This window comes from Anabas testudineus, chromosome 1 (assembly GCF_900324465.2).
Source record: "Anabas testudineus chromosome 1, fAnaTes1.2, whole genome shotgun sequence".
NCBI lineage: Eukaryota > Metazoa > Chordata > Actinopteri > Anabantiformes > Anabantidae > Anabas > Anabas testudineus.
This window is the reverse complement of record NC_046610.1, coordinates 1,838,693-1,865,615: the sequence shown is the minus strand read 5'-3', so window position 1 is coordinate 1,865,615 and position 26,923 is coordinate 1,838,693. Positions and strand designations below refer to the sequence as shown.

Below are 26,923 nucleotides of genomic sequence, written 5' to 3'. Positions count from 1 at the left end.
TCCCGCAGCTAGTGCTGCGCTAGTTAGCCCAGCAGCCCATGCTGCGCTAGTTAGGCCCGCAGCTACTGCTGCTCATGTTAGGCCCCCGGCTAGCACTACTGCTCATGTTAGGCCCCCAGCTAGCGCTGCTTTAGTTGGTCCCCCAGCTAGCGCTGCTTTAGTTGGTCCCCCAGCAAGCGCTGCTTTAGTTGGTCCCCCAGCAGCCGATGCCGGTTTTGTTAGTCCAGCAGCCGATGCCGTGTGTGTTAGTCCAGCAGCCGATGCCGTTTTTGTCAGTCCAGCAGCCGATGCCGTTTTTGTCAGTCCAGCAGCCGATGCCGCTTTTGTCGGTCCCGCAGCTCCCGCTGCTTTTGTTGGTCCTGCAGCCCAGGCTGCTTTGGTCTCGGCTCCTGTTCCTGTCACGGATCCGGCTCCTGTTCCTGTCACGGATCCGGCTCCTGTTCCTGTCACGGATCCGGCTCCTGTTCCTGTCACGGATCCGGCTCCTGTTCCTGTCACGGATCCGGCTCCTGTTCCTGTCACGGATCCGGCTCCTGTTCCTGTCACGGATCCGGCTCCTGTTCCTGTCACGGATCCGGCTCCTGTTCCTGTCACGGATCCGGCTCCTGTTCCTGTCACGGATCTGGCTTCTGTTCCTGGTCCTTCAGCTGTCGCCGCAGTTGCAGCCACCTTGATTGCTGCAGTCACCGCTGCTCTGGTGTCAGCTGCTGCTCCGGTCCCTGCAGCCGCCAGGTTCCCAGGCGGGTCGACGCAGAGGTCGCCGTCGTCGCCGTCTCTTCAGTCTTCGGACGGGTCGACGCAGAGGCCGTCGCCGCCGTCTCTTCAGTCTTCGGACGGGTCGACGCAGAGGCCGTCGCCGCCGTCTCTACCCTTTGAACTTTGTTTGTCACCCCAGGAGATGTGGTGGGATGACAATGAGGACACCACCACCCTGCTCCTGTCTCCTTGGGGGGCCCCTGAGAACTGTGGTCCTGTTCTGGCCCCTCAGCTCCAACTGGCTCAAAGTTCGTCGCCGCCGGGCAGTCCGCCCGGGGTTCTCCAGCCTTGTTCGTCGCCGCCGGGCAGTCCGCCCGGGGTTCTCCAGCCTTGTTCGTCGCCGCCGGGCAGTCCGCCTGGGGCTCTCCAGCCTTGTTCGTCGCCGCCGGGCAGTCCGCCTGGGGCTCTCCAGCCTTGTTCGTCGCCGCCGGGCAGTCCGCCTGGGAGTCCTCAGCCGTCTTGCTGCTCCCCGGCTCTCTGCTCGCCATCCGGCAGTCCGCCTGGGGGTCTCCTGCCTCGTGGGTCGTATCCTGGCCCCCGGCCTGGGGGTCCTCGGCCTGCTCTCCGGCTGGCTTTCCGGTCCCTGGTTCTCCAGCCGGCTCAAGGGTCTCGGGTTCTGTCTTCTGGTTCGCCGCCTCCCGGCCGTCCGCCCGAGGTTCTGTCTTCTGGTTCGCCGCCTCCCGGCCGTCCGCCCGAGGCTCTGTCTTCTGGTTCGCCGCCTCCCGGCCGTCCGCCCGAGGCTCTGTCTTCTGGTTCGCCGCCTCCTGGCCGTCCGCCGGAGGCACTCCTGGTCCGTCTGCCGCCTCCTGGCCGTCCGCCGGAGGCACTCCTGGTCCGTCTGCCGCCTCCTGGCCGTCCGCCGGAGGCACTCCTGGTCCGTCTGCCGCCTCCTGGCCGTCCGCCGGAGGCACTCCTGGTCCGTCTGCCGCCTCCTGGCCGTCCGCCGGAGGCACTCCTGGTCCGTCTGCCGCCTCCTGGCCGTCCGCCGGAGGCACTCCTGGTCCGTCTGCCGCCTCCTGGCCGTCCGCCGGAGGCACTCCTGGTCTGCTGCGCCCGGTCCCTCCTCCGGGCCTCCCTCCGCCCGCCCGGTCTGGTGTTTCGGGCCCTCCTCCGGGCCTCCCTCCGCCCGCCCGGTCTGGTGTTTCGGGCCCTCCTCCGGGCCTCCCTCCCCCCGCCCGTCCTAGTTTGTTTGGGGCTGTCTGGGATCCGCCCCTTGCCGGGGGGGTTCTGTTACGATTCCGCCCCTGTCTGTTATGTTTGTTCTGTCTCACTCTCCTGCCACACACCCATATATGGACTTCCTCTTCCCCCACTCTCCACACTCTGGACTAATTGACTCATTCAGTTCACCTGTGCATCCCTCTGTTTTATAAGCACCCCTCAGTCCTCAGTTCGTTGCTGGTTTGTTGACTTTCACGCTCACACATTGCCTTCACCCTGAATTCATTCATGCTGCACACTACTCCTCCACATCTCTGGTCGGTCTGTTCGTTCGTTTGTTTGTCCGTAAGGCACCTGTCTGTTTTTGGTTTGTCTGTTTTGATTTGTTTGGTCTGCGTTTATGCAGTATTTTTAGTTGATACTTTGTCCTGTTAGTTTTGTATGTTTGTTCCTGTTTGCCTTACATTTAGTTTGTGGGTTTCATGTCCACCTTAGTTCATGGTTTATTAGTGGCTATTCTGTATGTTTTGTTGGTTCGTCTGTTGCCGCGTTCCCGCAGCGTTTTGTGTTGCTACTTTGTTGTTTGTTGTTTAGTCCTGGTCCCCTGCCTTTTGTCAATGAATATATATTTTGTTCTTACTCGTTCGTCCCATCAGTCCCTGTTCGTAACACTCTGGGCTGTTTTGAAAGCATACGGTTTCCCACTTCCATTCATCCAAATGATATGTCTGTATGTTAAGTCCAAAGTCAGAGTGAAGGTTAACGGGGTTTTAACAGACAGCTTCGAGGTCCAGAGAGGCGTGAAGCAGATCTGCCCTCTGAGCGCGGCTCTCTACGTGTTGGCCATCAGTCCATTAATCCACAGGATTAATAATGACCATCACATCTCTGGCACACATGTGGTGGACGCGCTCAGGGTGAAGGCCCTGGCTTACGCTGACGACGTTTGTGTTATTATTAAAAATCAGACAGAAACTGATATTTTATGTAGTCACTTGAAATTATATGAAAAAAACGCAGGTGCTAAATTAAATCATAATAAAACAGAAGGAGTTTGGATTGGAGCAGAGTGTGACAAACCAGATATTAACATCCAGGTAAAACCAGAAATTAAAGTTCTGGGTTTAATTATATGTAATAATGAATGCAGTGAAAGAAACTGGGAAAGTGAAATTTAAGAAGATGTTAAGAAATGGGAAAATAAAAATACCAACTATAAATCAAGAATAAACACAGTTAAAACTTTTCTCCTCTCCAAACTCCTGTTTCTAGCGAATATATTTCCACCAAGTAAATCTACAATAACTAAACTTAACAAACAGTGTGTGAACCTAATCTGGGGAACCACCAGAGAGGTCACCAAAAGAGAGCTGCTCTATAAAAGCAGAAGGTTTGGAGGTTTAGGCTCAGTAGATCTAGAACTAAAGTTAAAGATCGCCTTTGCAGCTGGACCAGATGGCATCAGCTCCAGACTCCTTAAGTCCTGCGCCAGTGAACTGTGTGGCGTTCTGGAGCATGTCTTTAACCTGAGCCTAAAGCTGAGGGTGGTACCAGAACTTTGGAAGACCTCCTGTGTGGTACCTGTGCCTAAGACACCACATGCCAGAGATCCCAGCAGCTTCAGACCAGTGGCCCTTACTTCACACCTGATGAAGACACTGGAGAGACTGGTCCTGGGCCACCTCCGCTCCACAGTGGGCCCTTCCCTAGACCCACTGCAATTTGCCTACCGACCTGGCATCGGAGTAGAGGACGCTGTTATCTTCCTTCTACACCGTGCTCTTACTCACCTGGAGAAGCCTGGCAGCACTGTGAGGATCATGTTTTTTGATTTCTCGAGTGCTTTCAACACCATCCAGCCGGTGCTTTTGAAAGACAAACTGGAGAGGGCTGGCGTGGACCTTGATCTTACAGAGTGGATCCTGTACTATCTCACAAATAGGCCACAGTTTGTGAGAGCCCGGGACTGTACGTCTGACCGGGTGACCTGCAGTGTGGGTGCCCCCCAGGGGACTGTTCTGGCCCCCTTCCTCTTCACCCTCTACACTGCAGACTTCAGGCACAACACGGACAGCTGTGTTCTGCAGAAGTTCTCTGATGATTCTGCGATTGTCGGCCTGATCACTGACGATGAAGACGCGGAGTACAGAGGACTTACGCAGAACTTTGTGGCCTGGTGTCGGCAAAACCACCTTCTGATCAATGCGAAGAAAACCAAAGAGATGGTGGTGGATTTTCGCCGACGGCAGCCTGCTGTCCCCTCACTGGTGAACATACAGGGAACAGATATTGAGAGAGTGGACTCTTATAAGTATCTGGGTGTTCACCTAAACAATAAACTAGACTGGACTCATAACACGGATGCACTGTTCAGGAAGGGTCAGAGCAGGTTGTACCTCCTGAGGAGACTGAGGTCTTTTGGAGTGAAGGGAGCACTCCTGAAGACCTTCTATGACTCTGTAGTGGCATCAGCCATCCTGTACGGTGTGGCCTGCTGGAGCAGCAGCATCACAGAGAGGGAGAGGAAGAAGCTGGACAAAGTAATCAAGAAGTCCAGCTCTGTCCTGGGCTGTCCCTTGGACTCAGTGCGAGAGGTGGGTGAGAGAAGGGTCCTGGCAAAACTGACATCCATGCTGGACCACGAGTCTCACCCACTGCAGGACGCCCTGTCTGCTCTGGGGAGCAGCTTCAGTGACAGACTGATTCACCCTCGCTGTGCGAAGGAGAGATTACGCAGATCTTTTCTCCCTGCTGCAGTCAGACTGTACAATGAACACTGCTGATACTCATATTACACCTGGACAATAATCATAAACCAACTTACACAATGTACATTTTCAATACTGCCATCTAGTAATATCCATATACTGTACATACTCATACTGCTACATATACTATACTTACATGTATATATTTTATTTATTACTGAACTGTTTATACTGTCAGGTTTCATAGCCTATTTATCTCGGACTGTGCCAGTTTAGTATTTCGTCTCCTTTGGTCAGACTGTCTTTCTGACACTCTAGTATTTAAGCTGTTGTAAAAATGCAATTTCCCCATTGTGGGACTAATAAAGGTTTTCTTATCTTATCTTATCTTATCTTAAAGAACATCTCAGCAGCCGTCTCCCGTGATGCTCTCTGGCTTGGTAACCTGTCTCTGTGGCAGAAGAGAAGAGGCAGAGCACGACACGGTCCACAGTATAAATTAATATACGGTGATTTTATTTCAGAATATCAGCACTTAGACATTTCATGGACCACAAGCACAAGTAAAACAATTTTTAATGTAATGAATGATTGTAAATATGGAGGTTTAATTAATTATAAACATGTACAAGAAGCACAGAGAAAGGAAGTTCTCCAAGTCTTGAAAACCAAACATCTGTCAGAGAGATGTTCGCTGGCTGATAAGTGTGGGTAGACTTCCTGTTAGAGCAGTAGTTTCATGGAGCTGTTACGTAACAACTAAACAATGTCCCATGATCTACTGTAATGAAGATGAGACACAGCAACACCTCCTGATGGACTGTTACAGAGCTCAGGAAGTGTGGACGTCCCTGAGGGGTCTGGGTCTGGACTTTGATGTCAACTACGGCTCCATCATGTACGGACTACTGAGGGAGAACATGTCGACCAAACAGGTGGAGATGTTCCAACTCATAATCTCAATAGTTACAATGAAACTGTGGAAAACAAGATGCATGATGGCCATAAATCAAACTGTAATAGACAGTAACACGGTCTGCAAACAAGTCCTCCGTGAAATAATAAGAAGAAGAACTCTGGATAAAGAACAACAGCTGCCCTGGTTCTTATTGGACATTTGACTGTTTACTCTGCACCTTTAACACTGGTTTTATTGTTGCTGCTGTTTTTGCTGTTACTTTGATCGTTGTTAATATTATTGATGATGTTGTTATATTTATCGCTGCTATGGTGTATTGTTGTGTTATTTGCACCTTTTTTTTTATGTTTAAATGTAAACATTTGTATTGTCCCTGAAACTTCAATAAAGATTTGTTAAAAAGCGAAAACTCATTTATTCTTTGTTCTGCTTCTTATAATGACTGATGTACAGTAACGCAACTTCTCTGACCACAACATGGGCTGCAACTGGAGAGTTGAGCTGTCTCTCTGTCCTAATGGTGAAATAAATTGTTCAAGTGACATTTTAACGCATTGTGTATTTCACTTTACTTTATTAGAATTAATTAGAGTACTTGTACTTTTCTACTTGTAGAATATTTATATATATATGCTGCTATCTACTGGTCCGATACTGTTTGAAGCAAGGTGGCTGAATAAAATGGATATGGCTGACACTGGCTTCTCCCTTGTACTTGGGTTCGGATGCTTTACTGCCGACCATTGAAGTGACTGTTAGATCACTCAAAAACTTGGAGTTCCTTTAGGAAGGCTTTATTCCAGCAGTCCTCATTACAATCATATTCACGTTCGTGTGTGTGTGTGTGTGTGTGGTTTCTGAAAGAAATACAAAGTCAATAATAAGTAGAACAATTATGACTAGTTATCAAGACGTTTTCCCAAAACATTAAGCATGACTGAGTTTACCGTTCACATATTACGCTGCCAAAGGATGGAGCTCTTACATCACAGCAATTCTTTCTATTAAATTTGTCTGCTAAACTAGTAAATCAATCATATTAATAACAAATGGTACTTAGCATTAGACAACTCAACGACAAATACAGAATATATGTATCAAATTAAAGCTCTGCAAAATACAGTCTTGAAATTAGCAGGCTATCAATTAATAATTAGCAGAAACAGCGAGCTAACTACAAAAAGCCGTAATATCGGTAACAGAAACATAAATATACATAAAAGCTATAATAACGGACTTACAGTTCAATGGACGCATAAACTGCATAAACAATAACAGTTACAATGAACTTAATTAACTTGCAGGAACTCAGAGAAACTGTTTCCATGACCTCCTCATGCACGGAGCTGGTCTGATTGGAATATACCATTCCTAGATGGAGGCAGAATAATCCAAGTGGCATTGACCTTTTTAACAGAGGCAACTCAGGGATTCATGAGTCAATTAAATATTGATTGTTCATCCTGATAAGATAAGATGTATTTATTCACTCTGAAGACATTTGGTACAACTTAGTTTTTACTACTTTGCTGTGAAAACATATTAAAAAGTATAAAAATTAATTTCTCTTTTCTGACAGCTGCTGAGTTTGGCTCCACCCGCTGGAGCTCCGCCTCCTGTCCTCTATCACGTCCGCAGAGCAGCAGTAAAAAGCCCCAGTCGGACTCCGAGCTCCAGATCCGACTTCGATCCAAGAAAGAAGATCAGTGAACGATGAGCGGAAGAGGCAAAGGCGGGAAGGGACTCGGGAAAGGAGGCGCCAAGCGGCACCGGAAAGTTCTCCGGGACAACATCCAGGGAATCACCAAACCCGCCATCCGACGTCTGGCTCGTCGCGGCGGAGTCAAGCGTATCTCCGGTCTCATCTACGAGGAGACCCGCGGGGTGCTCAAGGTGTTCCTGGAGAACGTCATCCGTGATGCCGTCACCTACACCGAGCACGCTAAGAGGAAGACGGTGACCGCCATGGACGTGGTCTACGCCCTCAAGAGACAGGGCCGCACCCTGTACGGCTTCGGAGGTTAAACCTGCTCCTGGACTCCAACTACAACCAAAGGCTCTTTTCAGAGCCGCTCACAACATCTACAGAGCTGCTTCCTTTAACAGGTTCCTTTAGTTCTCTACAGAACACTGTCAATAAACACGTTGTACAACAGTTGGTCTCAACCATCAAACACAATAAGAAACTCAGGGAGACACGAGTGAACACGATCTGGACGAAGGATGAAAGGGGATCAATCATTAGAGAAGGGGAACTCGATTCTTTCAACTGACTCAGATCCGTGAGTGTCCAACTGTAAAATGAACGACTCATTTTGTTCGTTTTACAGCGGGTTTCCGTGTAGCTCTCTAGTGGCGAAGTAAAAATGGCCGCGGTTGTCAGACACTACATAGTGAAGACAACATGGTTTGTTCAGCTGACAAATTATAATACACAAAATGCCACAAGCATTTCAAAACATAGGAAAGCAAATACACACCATAATAAAGTCACGTGACAAATGAACGAGAGACCGATCCACGAACAGTGAACTGCTGCTGCAGCCTGAGCTGTGACGGCTGGAAAAACTTATCTGGATAATGAGTTAGACTTTTAATTCAACAAGTAACAAGTTGCCGAAAATATTTACATGGTGCATTCATTATGTCCAAAACGCGACGTTAATATTATTATCGATGTTGTTATTAATAATGTTACATTTAATTATTTTATGGAAGAGAATAACACAATTAACATCTTTTTAATTTTCGAATGTATTTATTTACAAACATAATTTACATTATATACACAAAATAACTACACACATCTTCAAGCATCAAACACCACTAATTAATTAAGATTCCATAAATCCAAATGAACGTCAGATATCAGACATCATTCATTACTTTGTTTCTCAGTCCACAGCCCGTAGCTACAGCTGTCACGTGACAAATGAACGAAAGAACGATCCGTATGACCTGAGCAGACACTTACAGTTGAGTGAGTCGTGAACGAATCATTTCTGTTTCCTGAGCTTATGCAGCTGCTGCAATGTGGCCAGGCAAGGTACTGCAAAGAACTGGAAATGAACGAATCACTCACTGAGAGAACTCATTATTCCCAAGTCATATAAGAGATTAGTTGATATTGAACGAAACGTTCATGAACGAAAAACCGCAATCAATTATAGTTCAGGCTTGAATGACAACAAATGTCAGTTCCCCACCTCGTTAGAAAAGGAGAAAGGATTTACACAGTTTAATGGACAAAGGCGAAAAGAACCTCCTGTAGTTCTCTGGAGAACTTGATGTTGATGAGTTTGGACAGCATCAGTTCATATAAAGTGGTTTCTCTCTTAAGGGTTAGAGGAAATAATGCCAAATCGAATATGTACTGGTGGATGACGATTTTCTGCAGCTATGTATATATATTTTTTATATATGTGTGTGTATATAAACATATATATATATATATATATAAACTCTTGTATAATGTCAAATATTTGCTTCTCTTTACAGATCAAATGAGTAAATATAAATGATATATTTTTCATAATATGTGTCCTGTAAGATACTATTGTGTGAAGTCCAAAGACATCAGAGAAGTTAAACATGAATCAACTCAATGAAATGAATCAATTAATTAAATTTGAGAAACGTTTTATTTATTTACTTCTCATTGAACTGTGGTGTCTGTCTGGCGCATGCTCAGTCGCATGCTGTGCACAGCCAATCGTGTGAGAGCGACAGCACAGTCGTATTTGCATGAAGCGACTATAAATCCACCGTCACGGCGTCACTGACTTCATCCGTGGAAGAATCTGCCGAGGAACCAAGATGCCTGATCCAGTGAAAGCACCGAAGAAGGGCTCCAAGAAAGCCGTCTCTAAGAGCGTCACCAAGAGCGGCAAGAAGAAGAGGAGGACCAGGAAGGAGAGCTACGCCATCTACGTGTACAAGGTCCTGAAGCAGGTCCACCCCGACACCGGCATCTCGTCCAAGGCCATGGGCATCATGAACTCGTTCGTCAGCGACATCTTCGAGCGGATCGCCGGGGAGGCCTCCCGCCTGGCGCACTACAACAAGCGCTCCACCATCACCTCCAGGGAGATCCAGACCGCGGTCCGCCTCCTGCTGCCCGGTGAGCTGGCCAAGCACGCCGTGTCCGAGGGAACCAAGGCCGTCACCAAGTACACCAGCTCCAAGTAAACTGCTGCTGCAGCTCCAGCATCAACACAAAGGCTCTTTTCAGAGCCAAACACCTCATCTAACAACAAACGTTCCTTCACTGTCACCAACGCTCGTTAGGAAACACGAACACTTACACTCACTCACTCTACTTCTCATTTGATGGTTTAATCCAAATCTTCTTCTCACACTGAAGCTTCATTTAAACGTACACACGTTATGATGCTTCTTACAACAGGTGACGTTCGAAGCTCAATACACTGAAGGAGAAATACTGAAACTTATCACAACAATTAGAACAACATCAACGATGATGATGAAAAGTACATTTATCATTACAAAAACAATATCAGGGCTAAAAGTGCAGGGTGAGCAGTCAGATGTCCAAGAACAACCAGGACAGCTGCTGTTCTTCTTCTTACTTGTCTGCAGACTGTGTTACTGTCTATTACAGTTTGATTTATTAACATCATACATCTCCTTTTCCATAATTGTCCACGTCTCCAGCAGCTCATCAAAATCAGTCAAGCTGTAAAATATGCAAATGTAAAACAGGAAAAAAAAAACTGATAAAAGTAATTAAGAATAAAACATTATTAAATTCAGGAAATGTAGGAATTGCTTTTTGAGTTTTCATTCGTTCATAATGGCCTGAACATTAGTTTGATTTTATAAATCCTTCTTTTGAACCACGACTAAAAAGTAATTTCAGACTTTTCATGAACCTTTTAGTTCAATAACTAGGTCCATGTCTGTGAATAAGGCTCTAAAACGTATTTTGTGTCGCATTAAGAGAAAGATGCATCAAAATATCTTTAGGTTACGTGTACATTTTTAAAAACTGAAGAAATGATTTAAAAAAAAACTCTTTTCGTTTGGTGCAGAAAACAAAAAAGTAAGAAAAATGACTTGACTTGTCATCATCAAAATTCTTGATTCCATATCTGGATTTTCAGCTATAGTTCTTTAGGTGAAGTGTGTGACTGTGAAAAGAGTGGTGGTGGTTTTTAGAGTCAGTCCTCTCATGTTGTGTTTTTTCCTCTTCCGGATTAAACGGCCCTAACAATTCTCACTGGAACGTTCAAAAGCGTAGAAATGTCATGTTTGCATTTTAAATAATTCTTTATTAAAGTCTCAAAGAAAATAATGTACACATTATAATAAATGTACATAAGCATGTGTTCATGTGAAGAGAAAAAAGAGAAATAAGAATCCATCCAGATCAGGTTGTTTTGATGGATTTTGAACTTTGCTTTAAAAAGGTGGATATGTCCTGAAATCCTGTGCTTGTGATATTTGGAGACGTGTCATAGGAGATATTTTAATTTTGTCAGCAGTAAAAAGACTGGATTTAGAAGAATGATTTGTAAACCTGGTTGTGAGGGTTGATGTGACTTGTTTTGTCCTTTTCTTACTTTGGCCCAATTTAATCTATGAACAAGACCCCAGAGAACTGAGGACAGGACTGTTTGGAAAGGTTCCAACTGACAAGGAGTTGTCTCCAGACCAGATTTGAAAGTTGTTGTTCACAAACGAGGAGTTCCATCAGTGGTTATTTGATAAATATGACTGAAGGATGAATCCCCCAGGAAGGAAACGTGAGTAAGAGCAGAACGGGCCAGGAAGCAGTAGTTTGCAGGACGAGAGATACGAGGTGTAAATTGTGATGAAATGTTTTTACTGTGTGAGAAAGATGACGTGTGTTAATGTTGGAGTAAATGAGCGAAGGTGAAGTGTGTGAAGAGAGAATAGAGCGTCTTTAGAGAAGGAGTGTGTGGCTCTGAAAAGAGCCTTTAGTGAGTCGGAGCTGCGTCCGGCTGATGGAGCTCACTTCTTCTTGGCTGCCGTCTTCTTGACTTTGGGTTTGGCCGCAGTCTTCTTGAGCGGAGCTTTCTTGGCAGCAGCAGCAGGAGCCTTCTTGGGGGCAGCGGGGGCCTTTTTGGCGGCCTTCTTGGGGCTCTTGGTGGGCTTCTTGGGGCTCTTGGCTTTGGGTTTCTTGGCCGCTGCGGGTTTCTTGACCTTCTTCGGGGACTTGCTGGCGGCTGCCGGCTTCTTCGCTGCCGCAGCTTTGGTCTTCTTAGCGGCGGCGGCTTTGGCCGGTTTCTTGGCGGCGGGCTTCTTGGCTTTAGGAGCGGCGGCGGCGGCGGGTTTGCGTGCCGGCTTCTTGGGCTTGGTGTCCGCCTTCTTGTTGATCTTGAAGGAGCCGGAGGCTCCGACGCCCTTGGTCTGGAGCAGAGTCCCCTTCAGCACCAGGCTCTTGATGGCGGTCTTGACGCGGGCTCTGTTCTTGTCCACGTCGTAGCCTCCGGCAGCCAGAGCCTTCTTGAGGGCGGAAGCAGACACGCCGCTCCGCTCCTTGGACGCGGACACGGCCTTAACGATCAGCTCCCCGAGGCTGGGACCAGCCTTCTTGGGCTTGGTGGCCTTCTTCTTGGCGGCTTTGGCCGGAGCGGCGGCCGGAGCTGCAGCTGGAGCTTCTTCTGCCATTTTGTCTGCGAGTCGTTTCACTTGGAGTGTGGAGAATCCCGGAGCAGGAGGCGGCACTTAAACACAGCATGAGGACCGTGGAGACTCAGCCGCTCCGGGGCTCCTCGGTGCGCTGTGAACACCGGGACTCTGTGTTTTCTCTGCACCGATCAAACCCAGAAAAAGCCCCGTGGGAGCGGACACGAGGGCGGAAAGTGAGCGGAGCTGACAGCGGACATGCGGGTCTTCATATTCGGCTCGTGTCGAGTCTGAAGTTCGCTGCATTTTGTCGGTGAAGCCTCCAAACGTCCCCGTGTTCCGCGTCGTGACGAGCGCTCCTCTGCTCATTTCTCTCAAAAAATGGTGTCAAACGGATCCAGAATCCACCAGAACCGGTTCCTCCGCTGCTCCACATGTTTGTTCGGGGACTGAAAGTGAAACGAACCGTCTGCTGATGATCCTGTTGTAGTGAAGTGAAGATGTTCTGGTCGCAGCAAACACACTGATGAGGATCATGGTGGAGTTCAGTCAGACTTCATCTCAGGACTGAAAACAATTAGAAACTGAAACTTTCCTGTGATAAAAATAAAAATAAAAACATCTGCACACAATCAGACTTGATTCCACTAATTCCACACGAACATATGAAGAATTAAACACATTAGAAGATATTAATTTTTCAAACACCACAGTTCCAGGCCTGGTGAGCCGGCTGTAGCACGTATGACTGGTTCATGAAGTGTTTCTCTGGTTTGAGATAAAAGCTGCATTCTGTGGTTCAGATTGGATACTGGCCTATAATTGATTAAAACCCCTGAGTCCAGAGTAGACCTTTTGAGTAGGGGTTTGACTACAGCAACCTTAAAAGCCTGAGGAGCGTAGCCTAATTGTAAGGATAGATTGGGTTAGGGTTAGTATTTAAAACATCTTTGAGCAGTCTAGTTGGGACGGGGTCTAAGAGACATGTTGATGGTTTAGATAAATTAATTACTGAAATTAATTCAGAATGATCTACGGGGAGGAAGCAGTCTAAGTACGAGTGTGGTCTTACAAATGAATGTAGTGTTTTGTACATATGATTCAATTCAATTTTATTTGTAGAGCGCTATTTACAGTTGACATTGTCACAAAGCAGCTTTACACAACCAAAGAAACTATGGAAGTTTACATGAATGCGTATGAATCATAAAATCAGATTGTCCCTGATGAGCAAGCCGAGGGCGACGGTGGCAAGAAAAACTCCCTGAGAAGGCAACAGATACACTGTAAAACCCGATAAGTTAATAGAACTCAAAAAATTAGTTGAAACTGATTACATAAGAAATTTTGACTTAACATAACTTGTTTTTATAAGTCCAAAAAACAAATGTTATCAAGTGAGTTCTACAAATTAGTTTTAATTGATACTAACTTGACTTTGTAAGTTCTAAATACTGCTTTTTATCATTGTTTTTAACTTGTTATTTTAAGTTCAGAATACAGAACTAATTTAAGTATAGTTAACTCTTATATATCAATTACATGTAACAAAAAATAATTAGTTGCTCAGTAATAGATTTTTCAAGTAAAGCGTACATGTTAAATAAAGTTGTATGCACTCTACTCTAACTCAAAGCTTTGCTTAACTAAAACTCAAAAATTAAAACACAATACTTAAAATTTATTTTGAAACTGATTACATAAGTTTTTTTAAGTAGTTTTAACTCAATTTGTTAAACCCATACACTTTAACAGTAGATTACATAACAGAATAATAGGCAGTTTCAAAACAAGTTACTTCTTTATTAAGTAACCATCACTCAAGTCAAACATGCTTGACAAAATAGCATCATAAAACGGTGCAAGAAATACTTGTAAACACTTCTAACACATATATAAGTGTTACATATTAACCCACAGTGATCAATGTAATTACATACTATGGCTAAACTTCTTCACATTTACCTAATTTAAAAATGAACAAATCAAAAAAAATACTTCAATTGCTAACTATGTTACAAAAGTGACTGTAGTGCATGTGTACAATCTTCAAGATAATAAAGTCACATCAGATTACTCCACTGATAAAAGGTCCTTTTTAAGACTCAGCACCCTGGGCCTTAACTTCCCATCATCTAGGCCCATCAACACATTCTGGATAAAGTTAAATGTGTTGGCCAACTTATTTAGGTAGCTCAGATGCAGGGCATAAATGAGTGCCAAAAGCATTACAAAAGCATCAGCCAGTGTGGTGCAATCAACAACTACATTACCCTCAAGCACAACTGAAATCCTATCTGGAGAGAAGAATGTTGCTGGAGGTGGAGTTGATTAAGAGGAGTCCAACTGGTCACCTGTGTCTGGTTGTTCAACCTGTGACAACTGAAGAGAAAATAAGGTTATCTTACTTGGGGAACATCGCCTATGGTATCTCCAAAGGTAGACAGTATCAATCAAATTGAGCCATGCAATAATGGTGTAAGGGTCAACCCATTCAGATGTGGAGAGTGCTGTCTTACTTAACAGTTCGACACAAAATGTGCTATAGTTGTTAAAATGTGTTTATCTGGAATAATTCACAACATTTTCATATTAAAGATTTAGTGACCCAACACACAAATTGTTGCTTATCTCCCACATCCTCTCATACAGTATAAACATCTAATTAATGCCTCCATATTGATCACATTAAATAAGTAAAAATTAGGTAAAAGTACTTGCATGAAGGAAAAGCATGACTTCCAATCACTTCTATTCATTTGGGTAAACAAATCTTCAGAAACTCCCATAACATTATACTCTTTTAGTTAAACAGTCCATGAACCAGGTTGGTGGATTAGTCCAATTAATGATGAAAAAAAAAAAAACTCTCTTGTTGATAATTAAATGCAACTTTAATCTGAATGTGATGAAAATCTGAAGGTTTAATGATGTGCCCTAATCACACCAGGCATATTGCACGTTATTCTTTAGCATAATGACATTTGTTTATATAAATGAACTGTTGCCTAAACTATAAACAATGTGCTAACTTACATCTCACATCTTAAGAAATGTTGAGTCGTCCTCATGCAGATATGCAGGAAGAGCTTGAAGGACAGCAGCACGTCTCACATCAACATCAATTTGATCCTTGAGTGTGAGAACAGAACTTGTTTCAGCATGGATGGTAAAGGTCACAGCAAAAAAAAACGTATAATAATGTGTCTCTTTCATTTCTTTGTGTGGTAAACCTAAGATTCCCAATGTTAGTATGTTCGGGTACCAATTTGTTTAAATAACTTACCTGAAGGTCATAAATCCGGAACAGCTGATGCAGAACTTCAGCTACTTTTCCTGAACGAATGAAGAATGTATGGTCTGTATTGAAAAACCACACATAGCAGAACATTAGAATATATATATTTGAACATTTGTTATAAGTTGTTTAATGTAAAAACTGAAAGATAAAATGCCAAAATATATCTAATGGTGGCTGAAGACTTAAATACCATCTTTATACTAGCACAATTCATATGCCAGGTGTTAAGTGAAACTGACCAAGATACTATTGACACAAATAATTATATTTACCTAGACAAATAGATGAACTAAGAACAACATTTTCACCTGTGACTCCAGTTTAAGGGCAGGCCAGCGTTCCAGAATGTCACCAACAGGCAGGTCGTCACAGACGACCTCTTTCCACAGCAGGGCAAAGGTGGTCTGCGTTAGCTTAGTGATCATAGGAAGATTTTTTCTCAATCTTCTGAACTTCTCCAACAATTTGCAGTCTCAGTTGTTCAAGGCTCACAGCATCTTCGCTTCTTGGGAAGTTAGGAAGGAAATACACTTCGGTCTTTTAATGTTAGTATGGGGAGCTTGTTTGTCTGGATTGTTTCTACTCCTCTTGCCTGAAAAGTAAATATAATCTTTTATCAATGGTGGTAACACAAAGTTTGCACCTCCAAGTCATGTTATCGGTTTCAGTGTTTTGTACTGAAAATGCACACAGCTTACCTGATTGAAAACTCCACCAAACAGGTGCTTCACTTTTAGCATAAAGAGAGAGAATATAGAAAATTTAACAAAATTGAAATGTTAAAACTCTGACACTACAGTAGAAACAATTGATCATTTAAGACAAATACGCAACACTTCACATAATAAAATATTTTAAAAATCATATCACCAAATATGAAATGACTTATACAGAACAGACAGAAAAAGCTGATTGAACAACAACGTTACTTATTTCATTTAATGACACTCAGGTTATTCACTGTACTGATTCAAACCTATAATTTACATGATTTATAAAGACTTAGCTAAGCACATGTTACAACTCCTGTCTCAACATGGTCGTTTCACAGAGCCTCTATGTCACCGTTAGCTACTTAGCTCAACACAGCCAGACATGTATGAAAATTAAACCTGAGTAAAAAAGTGACATTTTGACCTCAAGCGGTAACAAAAACATTAAGCAGCTGATTTGGCGCCATGAACGTTAGTTACTTGTTAAAACGGCAATATAAAGCTAGCAGTTAGCAATATAAAGCTAACTGCGAGCTTTATATTGCCAAATATAAAGCTAACAGTTAGCAATATAAAGCTAACTGCGAGCTTTATATTGCCAAATATAAAGCTAACAGTTAGCAATATAAAGCTAACTGCGAGCTTTATATTGTCAGATATTAAGCTAACAGTTAGCTTTATATTGCCAAATATAAAGCTAACAGTTAGCAATATAAAGCTAACTGCGAGCTTTATATTGCCAAATATAAAGCTAACAGTTAGCAATATAAAGCTAACTGCGAGCTTTATATTGCCAAATATAAAGCTAACAGTTAGCAATATAAAGCTAACTGCGAGCTTTATATTGTCAGATATTAAGCTAACAGTTAGCTCGACACAGCCTCCCAATAAACTATTTATTCTACACAATATAGAAGCATCAGCTAAAACACCGTTCACCTCTCATATACATAACAAAATACTGAGACTACAAAAACTGATGAATCCAGTGAGAGGACGACACCATGTTTCTTAACTCACCAGAGAAGTGGTTCAGAGTCAGAGTCGGTCCAACTGCGACAGACGCGGTCAGTGGTGTGATGGTTCGGTCCGGCAGGAGCTGGTGCTGCCTGTCTGACCCGGTCCGGCAGGAGCTGGTGCTGCCTGTCTGACCCGGTCCGGCAGGAGCTGGTGCTGCCTGTCTGACCCGGTCCATCAGGAGCTGGTGCTGCCTGTCTGACCCGGTCTGACCCTGTCTGACCCGGTCTGACCCGGTCCGGCTCAGTTCACTTTTTCCACAATGCGAGCAAACAACATGGCGGACTTTCGCGCGCGCTTCGAGTTTGAACCTCGTGACGTCAGACAGAACTGGTCAAAACATTTGAGTTCAATGACTAAATTTACTCAAAGAATTTAATCAGTATAAACTTAAAAATAAAAAACAGTTCAAATGACTCAAAATATTAAAGGTAAATCAACTTTTTAAAAATTTTGAGTTAATAAAGCTCAGTTCATTTGACAAGCTTTAACTGTTCGGTCTTACAGTGTAGAAAGCTTTAGAGCAGGGGTATTAAACAAAAATCTAAAGAGGTCCAGTTACGCAATATATTTGGAAGCAAAGGTCCAGAAGATTATAATGTCTAAATATTTAAATATATTATAAATTATATATATGTATATTATCAAATAGCCTGCATGTAATCAATACTTGACTGTCAAATCAAATTAATTCAGTACAATTCAGAAACCTTTTGACAAATTTATTGTTATGTGACGTCGAACTGAGCATGTGGCTCCAGATCCTGGTGGACTGGTCATAGTGGGCTCTGAGACTAGAAACTTTCTGTGATTGCGCTTCAGATTGTGTGTGTTCAAAACCTTTGTTTTTTGTCTCATAAAGCAGTTTGACATTGGCACTTTTAATAACAGCCACAGTTTCTGAACATATCAGACACTGGTTTAGTTCAGTGGGTAATATGAACAGAAAGGAGTCTGTTCATTGTGGATTAAAAACTCTAATTTTTCTCTTCCTGTTTCAGTCTCACCTTCCTTTTATCAACTCTTATCACTCCCTGTCTCCTCTACACTGTAATCTAGAATCACACCAAAGTCTTTTACTGTTGCACTAGATGTAACAGAAAGGCCACATCTAGAGTTACGGCGTGATCTAAAATCTTGCTTCTAGCTCCATGTGATCCTATGACTAGTAGTTCTGTCTTATCAGGATTAAGCAGAAGGAAGTTAATTAGCATCCAGTCTCGTATATCCTTTACACATTGTTCTACTTTATTAAGCTGTTTGATCTCATCTGGTTTTAATGAAACATCAAATGAGATCATGCCGTATGCAGGGAGGATCTGGTCCATTTTTTCTCTAAAACTATTAACTGATCAATTTCCACACCGTATGTCAGAAGAAGATCAAGGGTGTGATTAAAACAGTGAGTGGGTTTATTTACATTTAGAGTCTAATAGTGAATTAAAGTCAGTGTTGAGGCAGTTATCATCAACATCTACATGGATAATAAAGTCACCCACTATAATGACTTTATCTGCACTAAGAACTAAATCAGATAGAAACTCTGAGAATTCAGTTAAAAACTCAGAGTAAGGGACAGGAGGACGGTACACAATAACAAACAGGACTGGTTTTTGATTTTTCCAGTCAGGATCAGAGAGGCTAAGAGTGAGGCTCTCAAATGAATTCAAACTATGTTTAGGTCTGGGGTTGATTAACAAACTTGAGTGGGAGATTGCTGCTACTCCTCCACCCCGACCTGTGTTTCTAGGAACATGATAATTAACATGACTTGAGGGGGTCGACTCATTCAGAGAGACATATTCATCCTGCTGCAGCCAGGTTTCAGTAAGACAGAATAAGTCTATTTGATGGTCAATTATCAAATCATTTACTAACAGGGATTTAGACGAGAGAGATCTGATATTTAACAGTCCACATTTGATTGTTTTATTTTTATTTTGTTCTTTATTTGTATTAGGTTTTTATGAATCACTCCTCTTGTTGGTTCTTGATATAAATAATTTAGGTAGTCGGGGAGCAGACACTGTCTCTTTGGGGGGTGACGGCTGTAAGGAAGCTGCAGAGAGGTGTGTAAGACTGCGTCTCTGCGTCCTGGGCTCCACTCTGACATGTCAGGGTTTAGGTCATCTAATAAACTCTGTCATATTTCTAGAGAGTAGAGACGAACCATCGAAAGTGGGATGGATGCCGTTTCTTCTAATCAGTCCAGGTTTAGTCTCTGTAGCCCACGTTGTTTGCGGGACACCACTTAGAGAGTCCGACATTGTTCAAACCAACATTCAACAAACTGTAGCTCAGTCTCTCTTCCAGTATGTGATGGACACTGGAGTTGAAGCTTCTTGTGTTAGAGCAGGTGCAACTCATCCATGAGTATAGCTCCCAGAATAAAATATACAACTTGAATTAAGCAGAATGTGGCCACTTCACACAAAACCCAGGTAACAAATCAGAATCCTGAGGAAATAAGAAGAAACTGAGCTGTGAACATGAACAGAACATCAGAACTAATTCACAGAACCTGCAGGTTTCAGTGGCTTCAAACACATAATAACACATAATAACACAAACGTCGTCAGCGTAAGCCAGGGCCTTCACCCTGAGCGCGTCCACCACATGTGTGCCAGAGATGTGACGGTCATTATTAATCCTGTGGATTAATGGACTGATGGCCAACACGTAGAGAGCCGCGCTCAGAGGGCAGATCTGCTTCACGCCTCTCTGGACCTCGAAGCTGTCTGTTAAAACCCTGTTAACCTTCACTCTGACTTTGGACTTAACATACAGACATATCATTTGGATGAATGGAAGTGGGAAACCATATGCCTTCAAAATAGCCCAGAGATTATCTCTATAGATATAATTAAAGGCTTTTTTTTGATCCAGACCTAAAATAAAGAATCCTTTGCTTTCGTCTTTTTTATTTACAATTTCTCTCAGGATACATAAGTTATCCCACATTACTCGTCCTTTCACTGCACATGTTTGTTCTTTGTCTATGATTTCGTCTAATACATAATTTAATCTGTTCATAATGATTTTGGCTAAAATTTTATAATCTGTATTCATAATGGTTAAATGTCTGTAGTTGTCGATGTCGGTCTCATCACCTTTTTTATATAACAAGCACTTAATTCCTTCATAAAAACTCTCCCCCATACAGCCAGTCTGCAAACCTTTATTGAACATGGAAGTAAGAAGGTTTAAAACATCGTCATTGTATAACTGGTAAAACTCAGTGGGCAGACCGTCTGGACCGGGACTTTTCCCGGTGTTTAGTTGTTTAATTGATTCTAATACTTCCTCTTTTTTAACATTACCAAGCAAAGAGCTGAAGGAACAGGAGCTGTATGAGGGGAGAGTTTCCAAAAAGGAGTTCACACTGTTGTAGTCTGTGTTCATTTCTTTATAAGCGTCCGCACAGAGCTCTCGGATTACCTCCCTTTTCATCTTTTTTTTGTTGTCTTGATGCAGTAGATTGAACACCTCGAGCGTTCCATGTAGAGATTTTTAGGAAGCTCATAGGAGAGAGGGGTTTAAGGTGTCGGTTTCTTATCTACCTGCTTCCCTTTGTTTAAAGGAGAAGCTCTAGCTCTACGTTTCTTGGAGACTAACTGAAAGGGTGTTTCTGTATGAGGATCAATGGATGATGGATCAGGGAAATCTGGTGTTGGGGAGAATGAACTTAAATCATTATCAGATATGTTTGATTCTACCTCAGCATAAGGGGGGATGGGGGTGCTATTCGCCTGCTGATCTGCTATTCTCATAGATAAACAGGATTCAGCTGCCGCTGGGCAGGTGAACGGGCATCGGACTCCTGCTGCAGCTGGGCGGGTGGTCGGACACCGATCCCTTGCTGGTTTCTTGCTCTATTTACGTAAGAGCTGGGGCAGTTGAAGAAGGTGTGACCTCTAGTCTCACACAGACTGCAGACACAGGTGTACATTATTTGGGAAAAAAAAGCCACATCTCCAACATTTCACAGTGGGACACTGCTTCACTTGATGGTCAGGAGAGTGACAGATGAAACAGGTCACAGATTGACCAGGATAAATGATCCGCCCGTTGTAAGGACCCAGAGAGATGGAGTTGGGGATCCTGACTGGATGGCCGTTGGCATCTTTACGCAGTCGGACTCTATATTTCCTGACTCCATACCAAACTCCAAACTTATCAACAGGTCTGGTTGTTTGGAGAATGTCAAGTCAAGTCAAGTCAAGAAGCTTTATTGTCATTCCAACCACATATAGCTGAAGCAGTACATAGTGAAATGAGACAACGTTTCTCCAGAACCATGGTGCTACATAAAACGGCAACAAGACAGAACATGGAGCTGAGGACTGCTAAGTTGTCCTAGCAAAACACATAAAGTGCATCCTGTGCAACCTAGTGCAAACAGTGCAAGAACACAAAGAAAAAGTGCAGACGGACGTCTGAAGACAAAAACAGAACACAAAACACAAAACAGCAGCGACCAGTAGCGGAAATGAATACAATTTACAACTGAAAGATGGAAACATGTCAAATCTAGCGAGTGTGTGTGCTCAGTTCAGTATGTTGTGTGTGTGTTGAGGAGCCTGATGGCTTGGGGGAAGAAACTGTTCAAAAGTCTGGTTGTGAGGCCCGAATGCTCCGGAACCTCTTCCCTGATGGCAGAAGTGTGAAGATTGGGTGTGAGGGGTGGGTGGGGTCGTCCACAATGCAGGTAGCCTTGCGGATGCAGCGTGTTGTGTAAATGTTCGTGATGGAGTGGAGAGAGACTCCAATGATCTTTTCAGCTGTCCTCACTATCCGCTGTAGGGCCTTGCGATCCGAAACGGTGCTGTTCCCAAACCAGGCAGTGATGCAGCCGCTCAGGATGCTCTCAATGGTTCCCCTGTAAAATGTAGTCAAGATGGGGGGCGGCAGATGGGCTTTCCTCAGCTTCCTCAGGAAGTAGAGACGCTGCTGGGCCTTTTTGCTGATGGAGCGGGTGTTGAGTGACCAGGTGAGGTTCTCCTCCAGATGGACACCAAGAAATTTGGTGCTCTTGACGATCTCCACTGACGCTCCATCGATGTTCAGTGGAGAGTGGTCACTCTTTGCTCTTCTAAAGTCAACAACCATCTCTTTAGTTTTCCCAACGTTCAGAGAATGTCACAATATCGTCGTAGGTAGAGCTCAATGTCATGGTCTGGAACTCTTCCCGTCCAGAATTTAACAACCAAAGTGGTGACATCCATTTGGACAGAAGACTCAATGGTCCAGTTTCTCCATTTTGGGTCGTCACCTTTGGACCCATAAATTTCAAGAAAGCGTCGTAACGGAGCTTCTTGCAGAAAACAAAGTTCAAAGTCTTTTCTATTAGGGAGAGCGATGAAAGAGTATACCTCCTTAACGTCAATCCAACAGGAATTGAACAAGAGGGCCTCTCCCACATAGTCTCGGCTGGGGGGGTCATCATTCCCAGTATACTTCAATCTGACCCAGAATTGGCCAAATTTAGAAGCATATAAAGGTGTTGTAGTCTGGGGAGCCATGAAGGCTCACTGCCCACACGGGCACTAGTGAGTGGAGTGAAGTCTCTGCTTTGTACTTCTCTGCAAAATAAACTTACAACTATAAGAAACAGAAAAACTACAGCACAAAGGACACAAATTTAAATAAGTTTTCCACTTCCGAAAATGTTGAAATGTTTTGTTTTTCCTTTTTAAAAAAAATTATTTTAAGATTCAGATGCTACAGTGATTAAATGTACTTGTGTTCTTATCATCGTTTGTCATGTTCCTTTGTTTGTATATTAAATGCAATATTTCAACACAAATAAATATTTTTATCATCAGTAACAAGGATCAACTGTAAAGATTTGCAGCCAAGTAATAAGTTCAAACAGAACAAACAACACAATTTCTCCTCTTGTCTTTCAGATATGAAATTAAAAAGTTTCCTTTTTGAATCTGACACTAGTTCTTGGCAGAGACCGTACATTACTTATTTCATGTTTAGTTGGATATTAAAACCCTCCCTCACATCTGTCTGGAGCAGAAACAGTTCATCAGCAGCTTCTGTCTCGTCCTCATCGTCATCTGTTAACAGACATTTTGTAGTTTTGATAAAACGTCTTCACTGGACGACCGCTCTCAGAGGAAATCTGAACACTGGACCTTTACAGGGTTTTCACGTGTTATTTTATCTTTTACATTTTTATCATTAGACCATAATCTGGAGTCATATTTATGGTCTAATATTGATCTGTTTTCATCCTCATTAGTTTGCATATAGTTTTAGTGGAAGAACTTGTTGACATACTGAGCAGTAGTATCACAGTTTGTAATGTACTAAATTAGACCTAACAGACGAATCCTGACACCTACACAACACTTTTGTTCCAGTTTACTTTGTTGTTGAATGATGAATTCTACCTTCCAGTTTTGTTGTTCAGTTTTTCACGTGGTTCCATCCAAACCAGTTTATTTATCATTAAAGCTCTTCAGACAACTGATTTACTCAATGTCACTGAACAGAGCTTGTTTGACCGGTTTCTGTAGTGTAGTGGTTATCACCTTTGGGGTGGCTGTGGCTCAATAGGTAGAGCAGTTGACTGCCAATCATAGGATTCCCGGCTGCCACGTCACATGCCAAAGTGTCCTTGGGCAAGATACTGAACCCCTAGTTGCCTCCGGTGAGTCAGGTCAGCTGCATAGCAGCTCTGCCATCGGTGTGTGAATGTGTGTGTGCTTGTGCGTGTGAATGGGTGAATGAGAAGCAGTGTAAAGCGCTTTGAGTGCCTGCTAGGTAGAAAAGCGCTATATAAGTGCAGACCATTTACCATTTACCTTTGCCTCACTTGCGAAGAGTCCCCGGTTTGAAACCGGGCGGAAACATGTTGTTTTTGTTTTTTCTCTCTCACCCAAGATCACGTATAGAATCATAAATATAAAGATTGAACAAATAAATAAATAACATTGACCATTTTTATATGGAACAAAATTCAAAATATAAATAGGACATTATGAAATAAATAACAGAAATTAATAAATTAATTAATAACACAAAATATGTAATATGACAGGCTCAAACTAATATTTAAGCTTGCTCTTAATTAATCTTCTTTAATTAATTACAACATCTCATTAATAAACCAGAATTTGTAACAAAAATCCTTACAAATACGTCTTTTAAGTCTTTAAGATTGTCCGTAGGGCTGTACAGGTGTCACAGTCAGTTAGCAGAAAGGATATTGACGAGAGAACGTGAGTCTGCTCCTCAGTGTTTTCTGTTTACTGTTCAACATATTGTCAATGTAAAGTACGAGTAGCATCACACATTAACATAGTTAAAGCACCGTTACCATGAGCACCTCTTGAACCGTGTGCAGAATGAGGTTCATTTAGAAGTGCCCGTCTCTTCTCTACATCTATGTTGGCTCTGGCCCATAATGCCATAATGAAGGCCCTGGATCATGTTTTGTCAGGTGACCTGTCCAGCAAAATAGAAGCTTGACACTATTTTCAATTCAATTACTGTATGAACTTAGTAATCATTAAATTACAATAGAGATGTAATAAAAGGAAGAAACAAAGGATGATCTTAATGAAACATGTCTCTGAGACACATCTGCTCTTCTCTCCATTGGCTCCCTGTAAAATCCAGAATTGAATTTAAAATTCTTCTCCTCACTTATAAATCACTTAATAATCAGGCTCCATCTTATCTTAAAGACCTCATAGTTCCTTATCTTCCAAGCAGAAATCTACGTTCTCAGACTGCAGGTTTACTTGTGGTTCCTAGAGTTTCCAAATGTAGAATGGGAGGCAGAGCCTTTAGCTACCAAGCCCCTCTCCTGTTGAACCAGCTCCCAGTTCAGGTTCGGGAGGCAGACACCCTCTCTACATTTAAGACTAGACTTAAAACTTTCCTTTTTTATAAAGCTTATAGTTAGAGATGAATCAGGTGACTCTGAACCATCTCTTAGTTCTGCTGCTATAGCTTAGTCTGCTGGGGGACATCTACTGATAAACTGAGCTCCTCTCCTCTCTCCATTCAAATTCTACCATTGCATGTCATTAACTTTGTGTCTTCTCTCTCCTGTAGTTGTGTTTCCTCCTCTCTGTCTCCCTCTCTCTGTACATTTCTGCAGGTATCCTCCTCCTTGGAGCTGTATATCTCCAGAATCCAGTTACTACCAACCTGTCTAATGTTTTTCCTGCTTGTTGTTGTTTTTTGTTGCCTGCTGTTCTTTTCTTTTTCCTCACCCCAACCGGTCAAGGCAGATAGCCGCCCACCTCTTTTGGCGGCTGGGTAATTACTAGTAAATTTGATGATTTCTCATTTTGGATAATTTAGTAAATTAGTTTAAAAAAAAAAAAAAATTTCCAGGTAATTACATTCAAATTTTAATTTTTTTATACAAAATCTTTAGTATCCTTCCAACATGTCCAGTGTTGAGTGAACTGGGGACCTCCTGATCTGCAGTCAAACACTCCACCACTAAGCTACACCCCAACCTCAAAACAACACCAGGTCTAGTTAAATATCATAAATGGATATTGTTTTTTAATTGTTTACAGCACTTTACAGATTTATTTCATTTAATTTGAATATGACAGTGTCACATTATGTTAAATTTAGAATTTATAACAGTTTCAAGGAAGTTTAAGTCAGCTCCATGAAGAAGGCAGGTTTACATGTTTTTATTAACCACGAATGCAAATGACTGGAAAGTGGGGGTTTCGCTCTTTGTGCCTGATACAGGCACCAGCACTTGTTTGACCCGTCACTGGTGATCTGCATTACAAAAGGTACATGTCGAGTTTCAGGTCTGTTCACAATACACAGATCATAGAGGAGGAAAAGAATCAGAGAATAGAACTAATTCACTGAACCTGCAGGTTTCAGTGTCTACAAACACAGAAAGATTAATTAATAATAAAGCTAGAATTTAACATTAATGCTATTGTGACGAGCCTTTGAGTGAACAACTCTTTTTATTTTAAGAACACAGGACAGTGACAGCAGGTTTCAGTTTAGTCTTTTTACCCCAGAAATTACTGTCTCCCACCTCTTTCTCCCGGGTCCCCTCTCCCCTCTTCCCTCAGAAGTGCACCTGACGTCACTACACTACACAATAAAAGAACCAACCAAAAGAACCACACAACACATAACAGCAGCAACTGAAACAGCCGCATCAAACCCCAAAGAACATCTATCTATCTCTGGGCCGCTACAATATGTTCTGTTTTCTCTATTGTTTCATGGGAATTTATAAATATTGTTTTTTTAGTTAAACTCTATTTCAACTCTGCTCTGTCACACTGCTTTTCTGAAGTACAACCAAGTTGCACAGATAAACCAGTTTTTGATAAATTAAAACTTGTTTTTGTGTGTGTGAAAAAGTTTGAGTCTATAATGTGTTCTAATGAACTGGCAACAGATTCATCACCAAAAAGTGAAGCTTCAGACAACACTGGTAAGATAGTGAAAATGTTTGAGACTGGATCAAATGAAAAGTAATTAATATGTCTTCTCTAGTAAAACAGGAGAAGATACATCATAAATTGTAGAAATCAATGCTGCCGTCACAGATAAACCAAATAAAACACCTGGACCAGATTTGGACAGTGAGAGTATTTTGGCAAGATTCATGGTGAGTACCACCAATAAGTCACGTTCTAAAGTTTGGGATCATTTTGATCTCATACCACCAAATAAGGTATAATGCAGTTTATGGCAGACATTTTATGTTTCCATAATT

General features: G+C 42.7%; 3 protein-coding genes and 1 long non-coding RNA gene across 5 annotated transcripts; 2 read left to right on the top strand and 2 right to left on the bottom strand.

Moving 5' to 3' along the window:
* The first annotated feature begins 7,247 nt into the window (after window positions 1-7,247).
* On the top strand, window positions 7,248-7,927 carry LOC113161552 (histone H4). The gene has a single exon (XM_026359191.2). The coding sequence runs from the start codon at window positions 7,258-7,260 to the stop codon at window positions 7,567-7,569; it is 312 nt and encodes a 103-aa protein (XP_026214976.1). The 5' UTR covers window positions 7,248-7,257; the 3' UTR covers window positions 7,570-7,927.
* Window positions 7,928-9,330: 1,403 nt separating this feature from the next.
* LOC113161549 (histone H2B 1/2-like) lies at window positions 9,331-9,782 on the top strand. The gene has a single exon (XM_026359188.1). It carries the CDS (start codon window positions 9,361-9,363, stop codon window positions 9,730-9,732), a length of 372 nt encoding a protein of 123 aa, XP_026214973.1. The 5' UTR covers window positions 9,331-9,360; the 3' UTR covers window positions 9,733-9,782.
* Window positions 9,783-10,441: 659 nt separating this feature from the next.
* On the bottom strand, window positions 10,442-12,777 carry LOC113161542 (histone H1-like). The gene has a single exon (XM_026359179.1). The coding sequence runs from the start codon at window positions 12,196-12,198 to the stop codon at window positions 11,539-11,541; it is 660 nt and encodes a 219-aa protein (XP_026214964.1). The 5' UTR covers window positions 12,199-12,777; the 3' UTR covers window positions 10,442-11,538.
* Window positions 12,778-14,143: 1,366 nt separating this feature from the next.
* On the bottom strand, window positions 14,144-16,215 carry LOC113161554. 2 transcript variants are annotated; one of them, XR_003298752.2, is made up of 5 exons: window positions 16,156-16,215; window positions 15,766-16,049; window positions 15,443-15,516; window positions 15,193-15,288; window positions 14,144-14,538 (listed from the first exon to the last, which is right to left on the bottom strand). It is a non-coding gene; the product is annotated as an uncharacterized LOC113161554 (long non-coding RNA). The 2 variants fall into 2 exon arrangements; XR_003298753.2 differs by having other exon boundaries at window positions 14,144-14,529.
* Window positions 16,216-26,923: the final 10,708 nt, after the last annotated feature.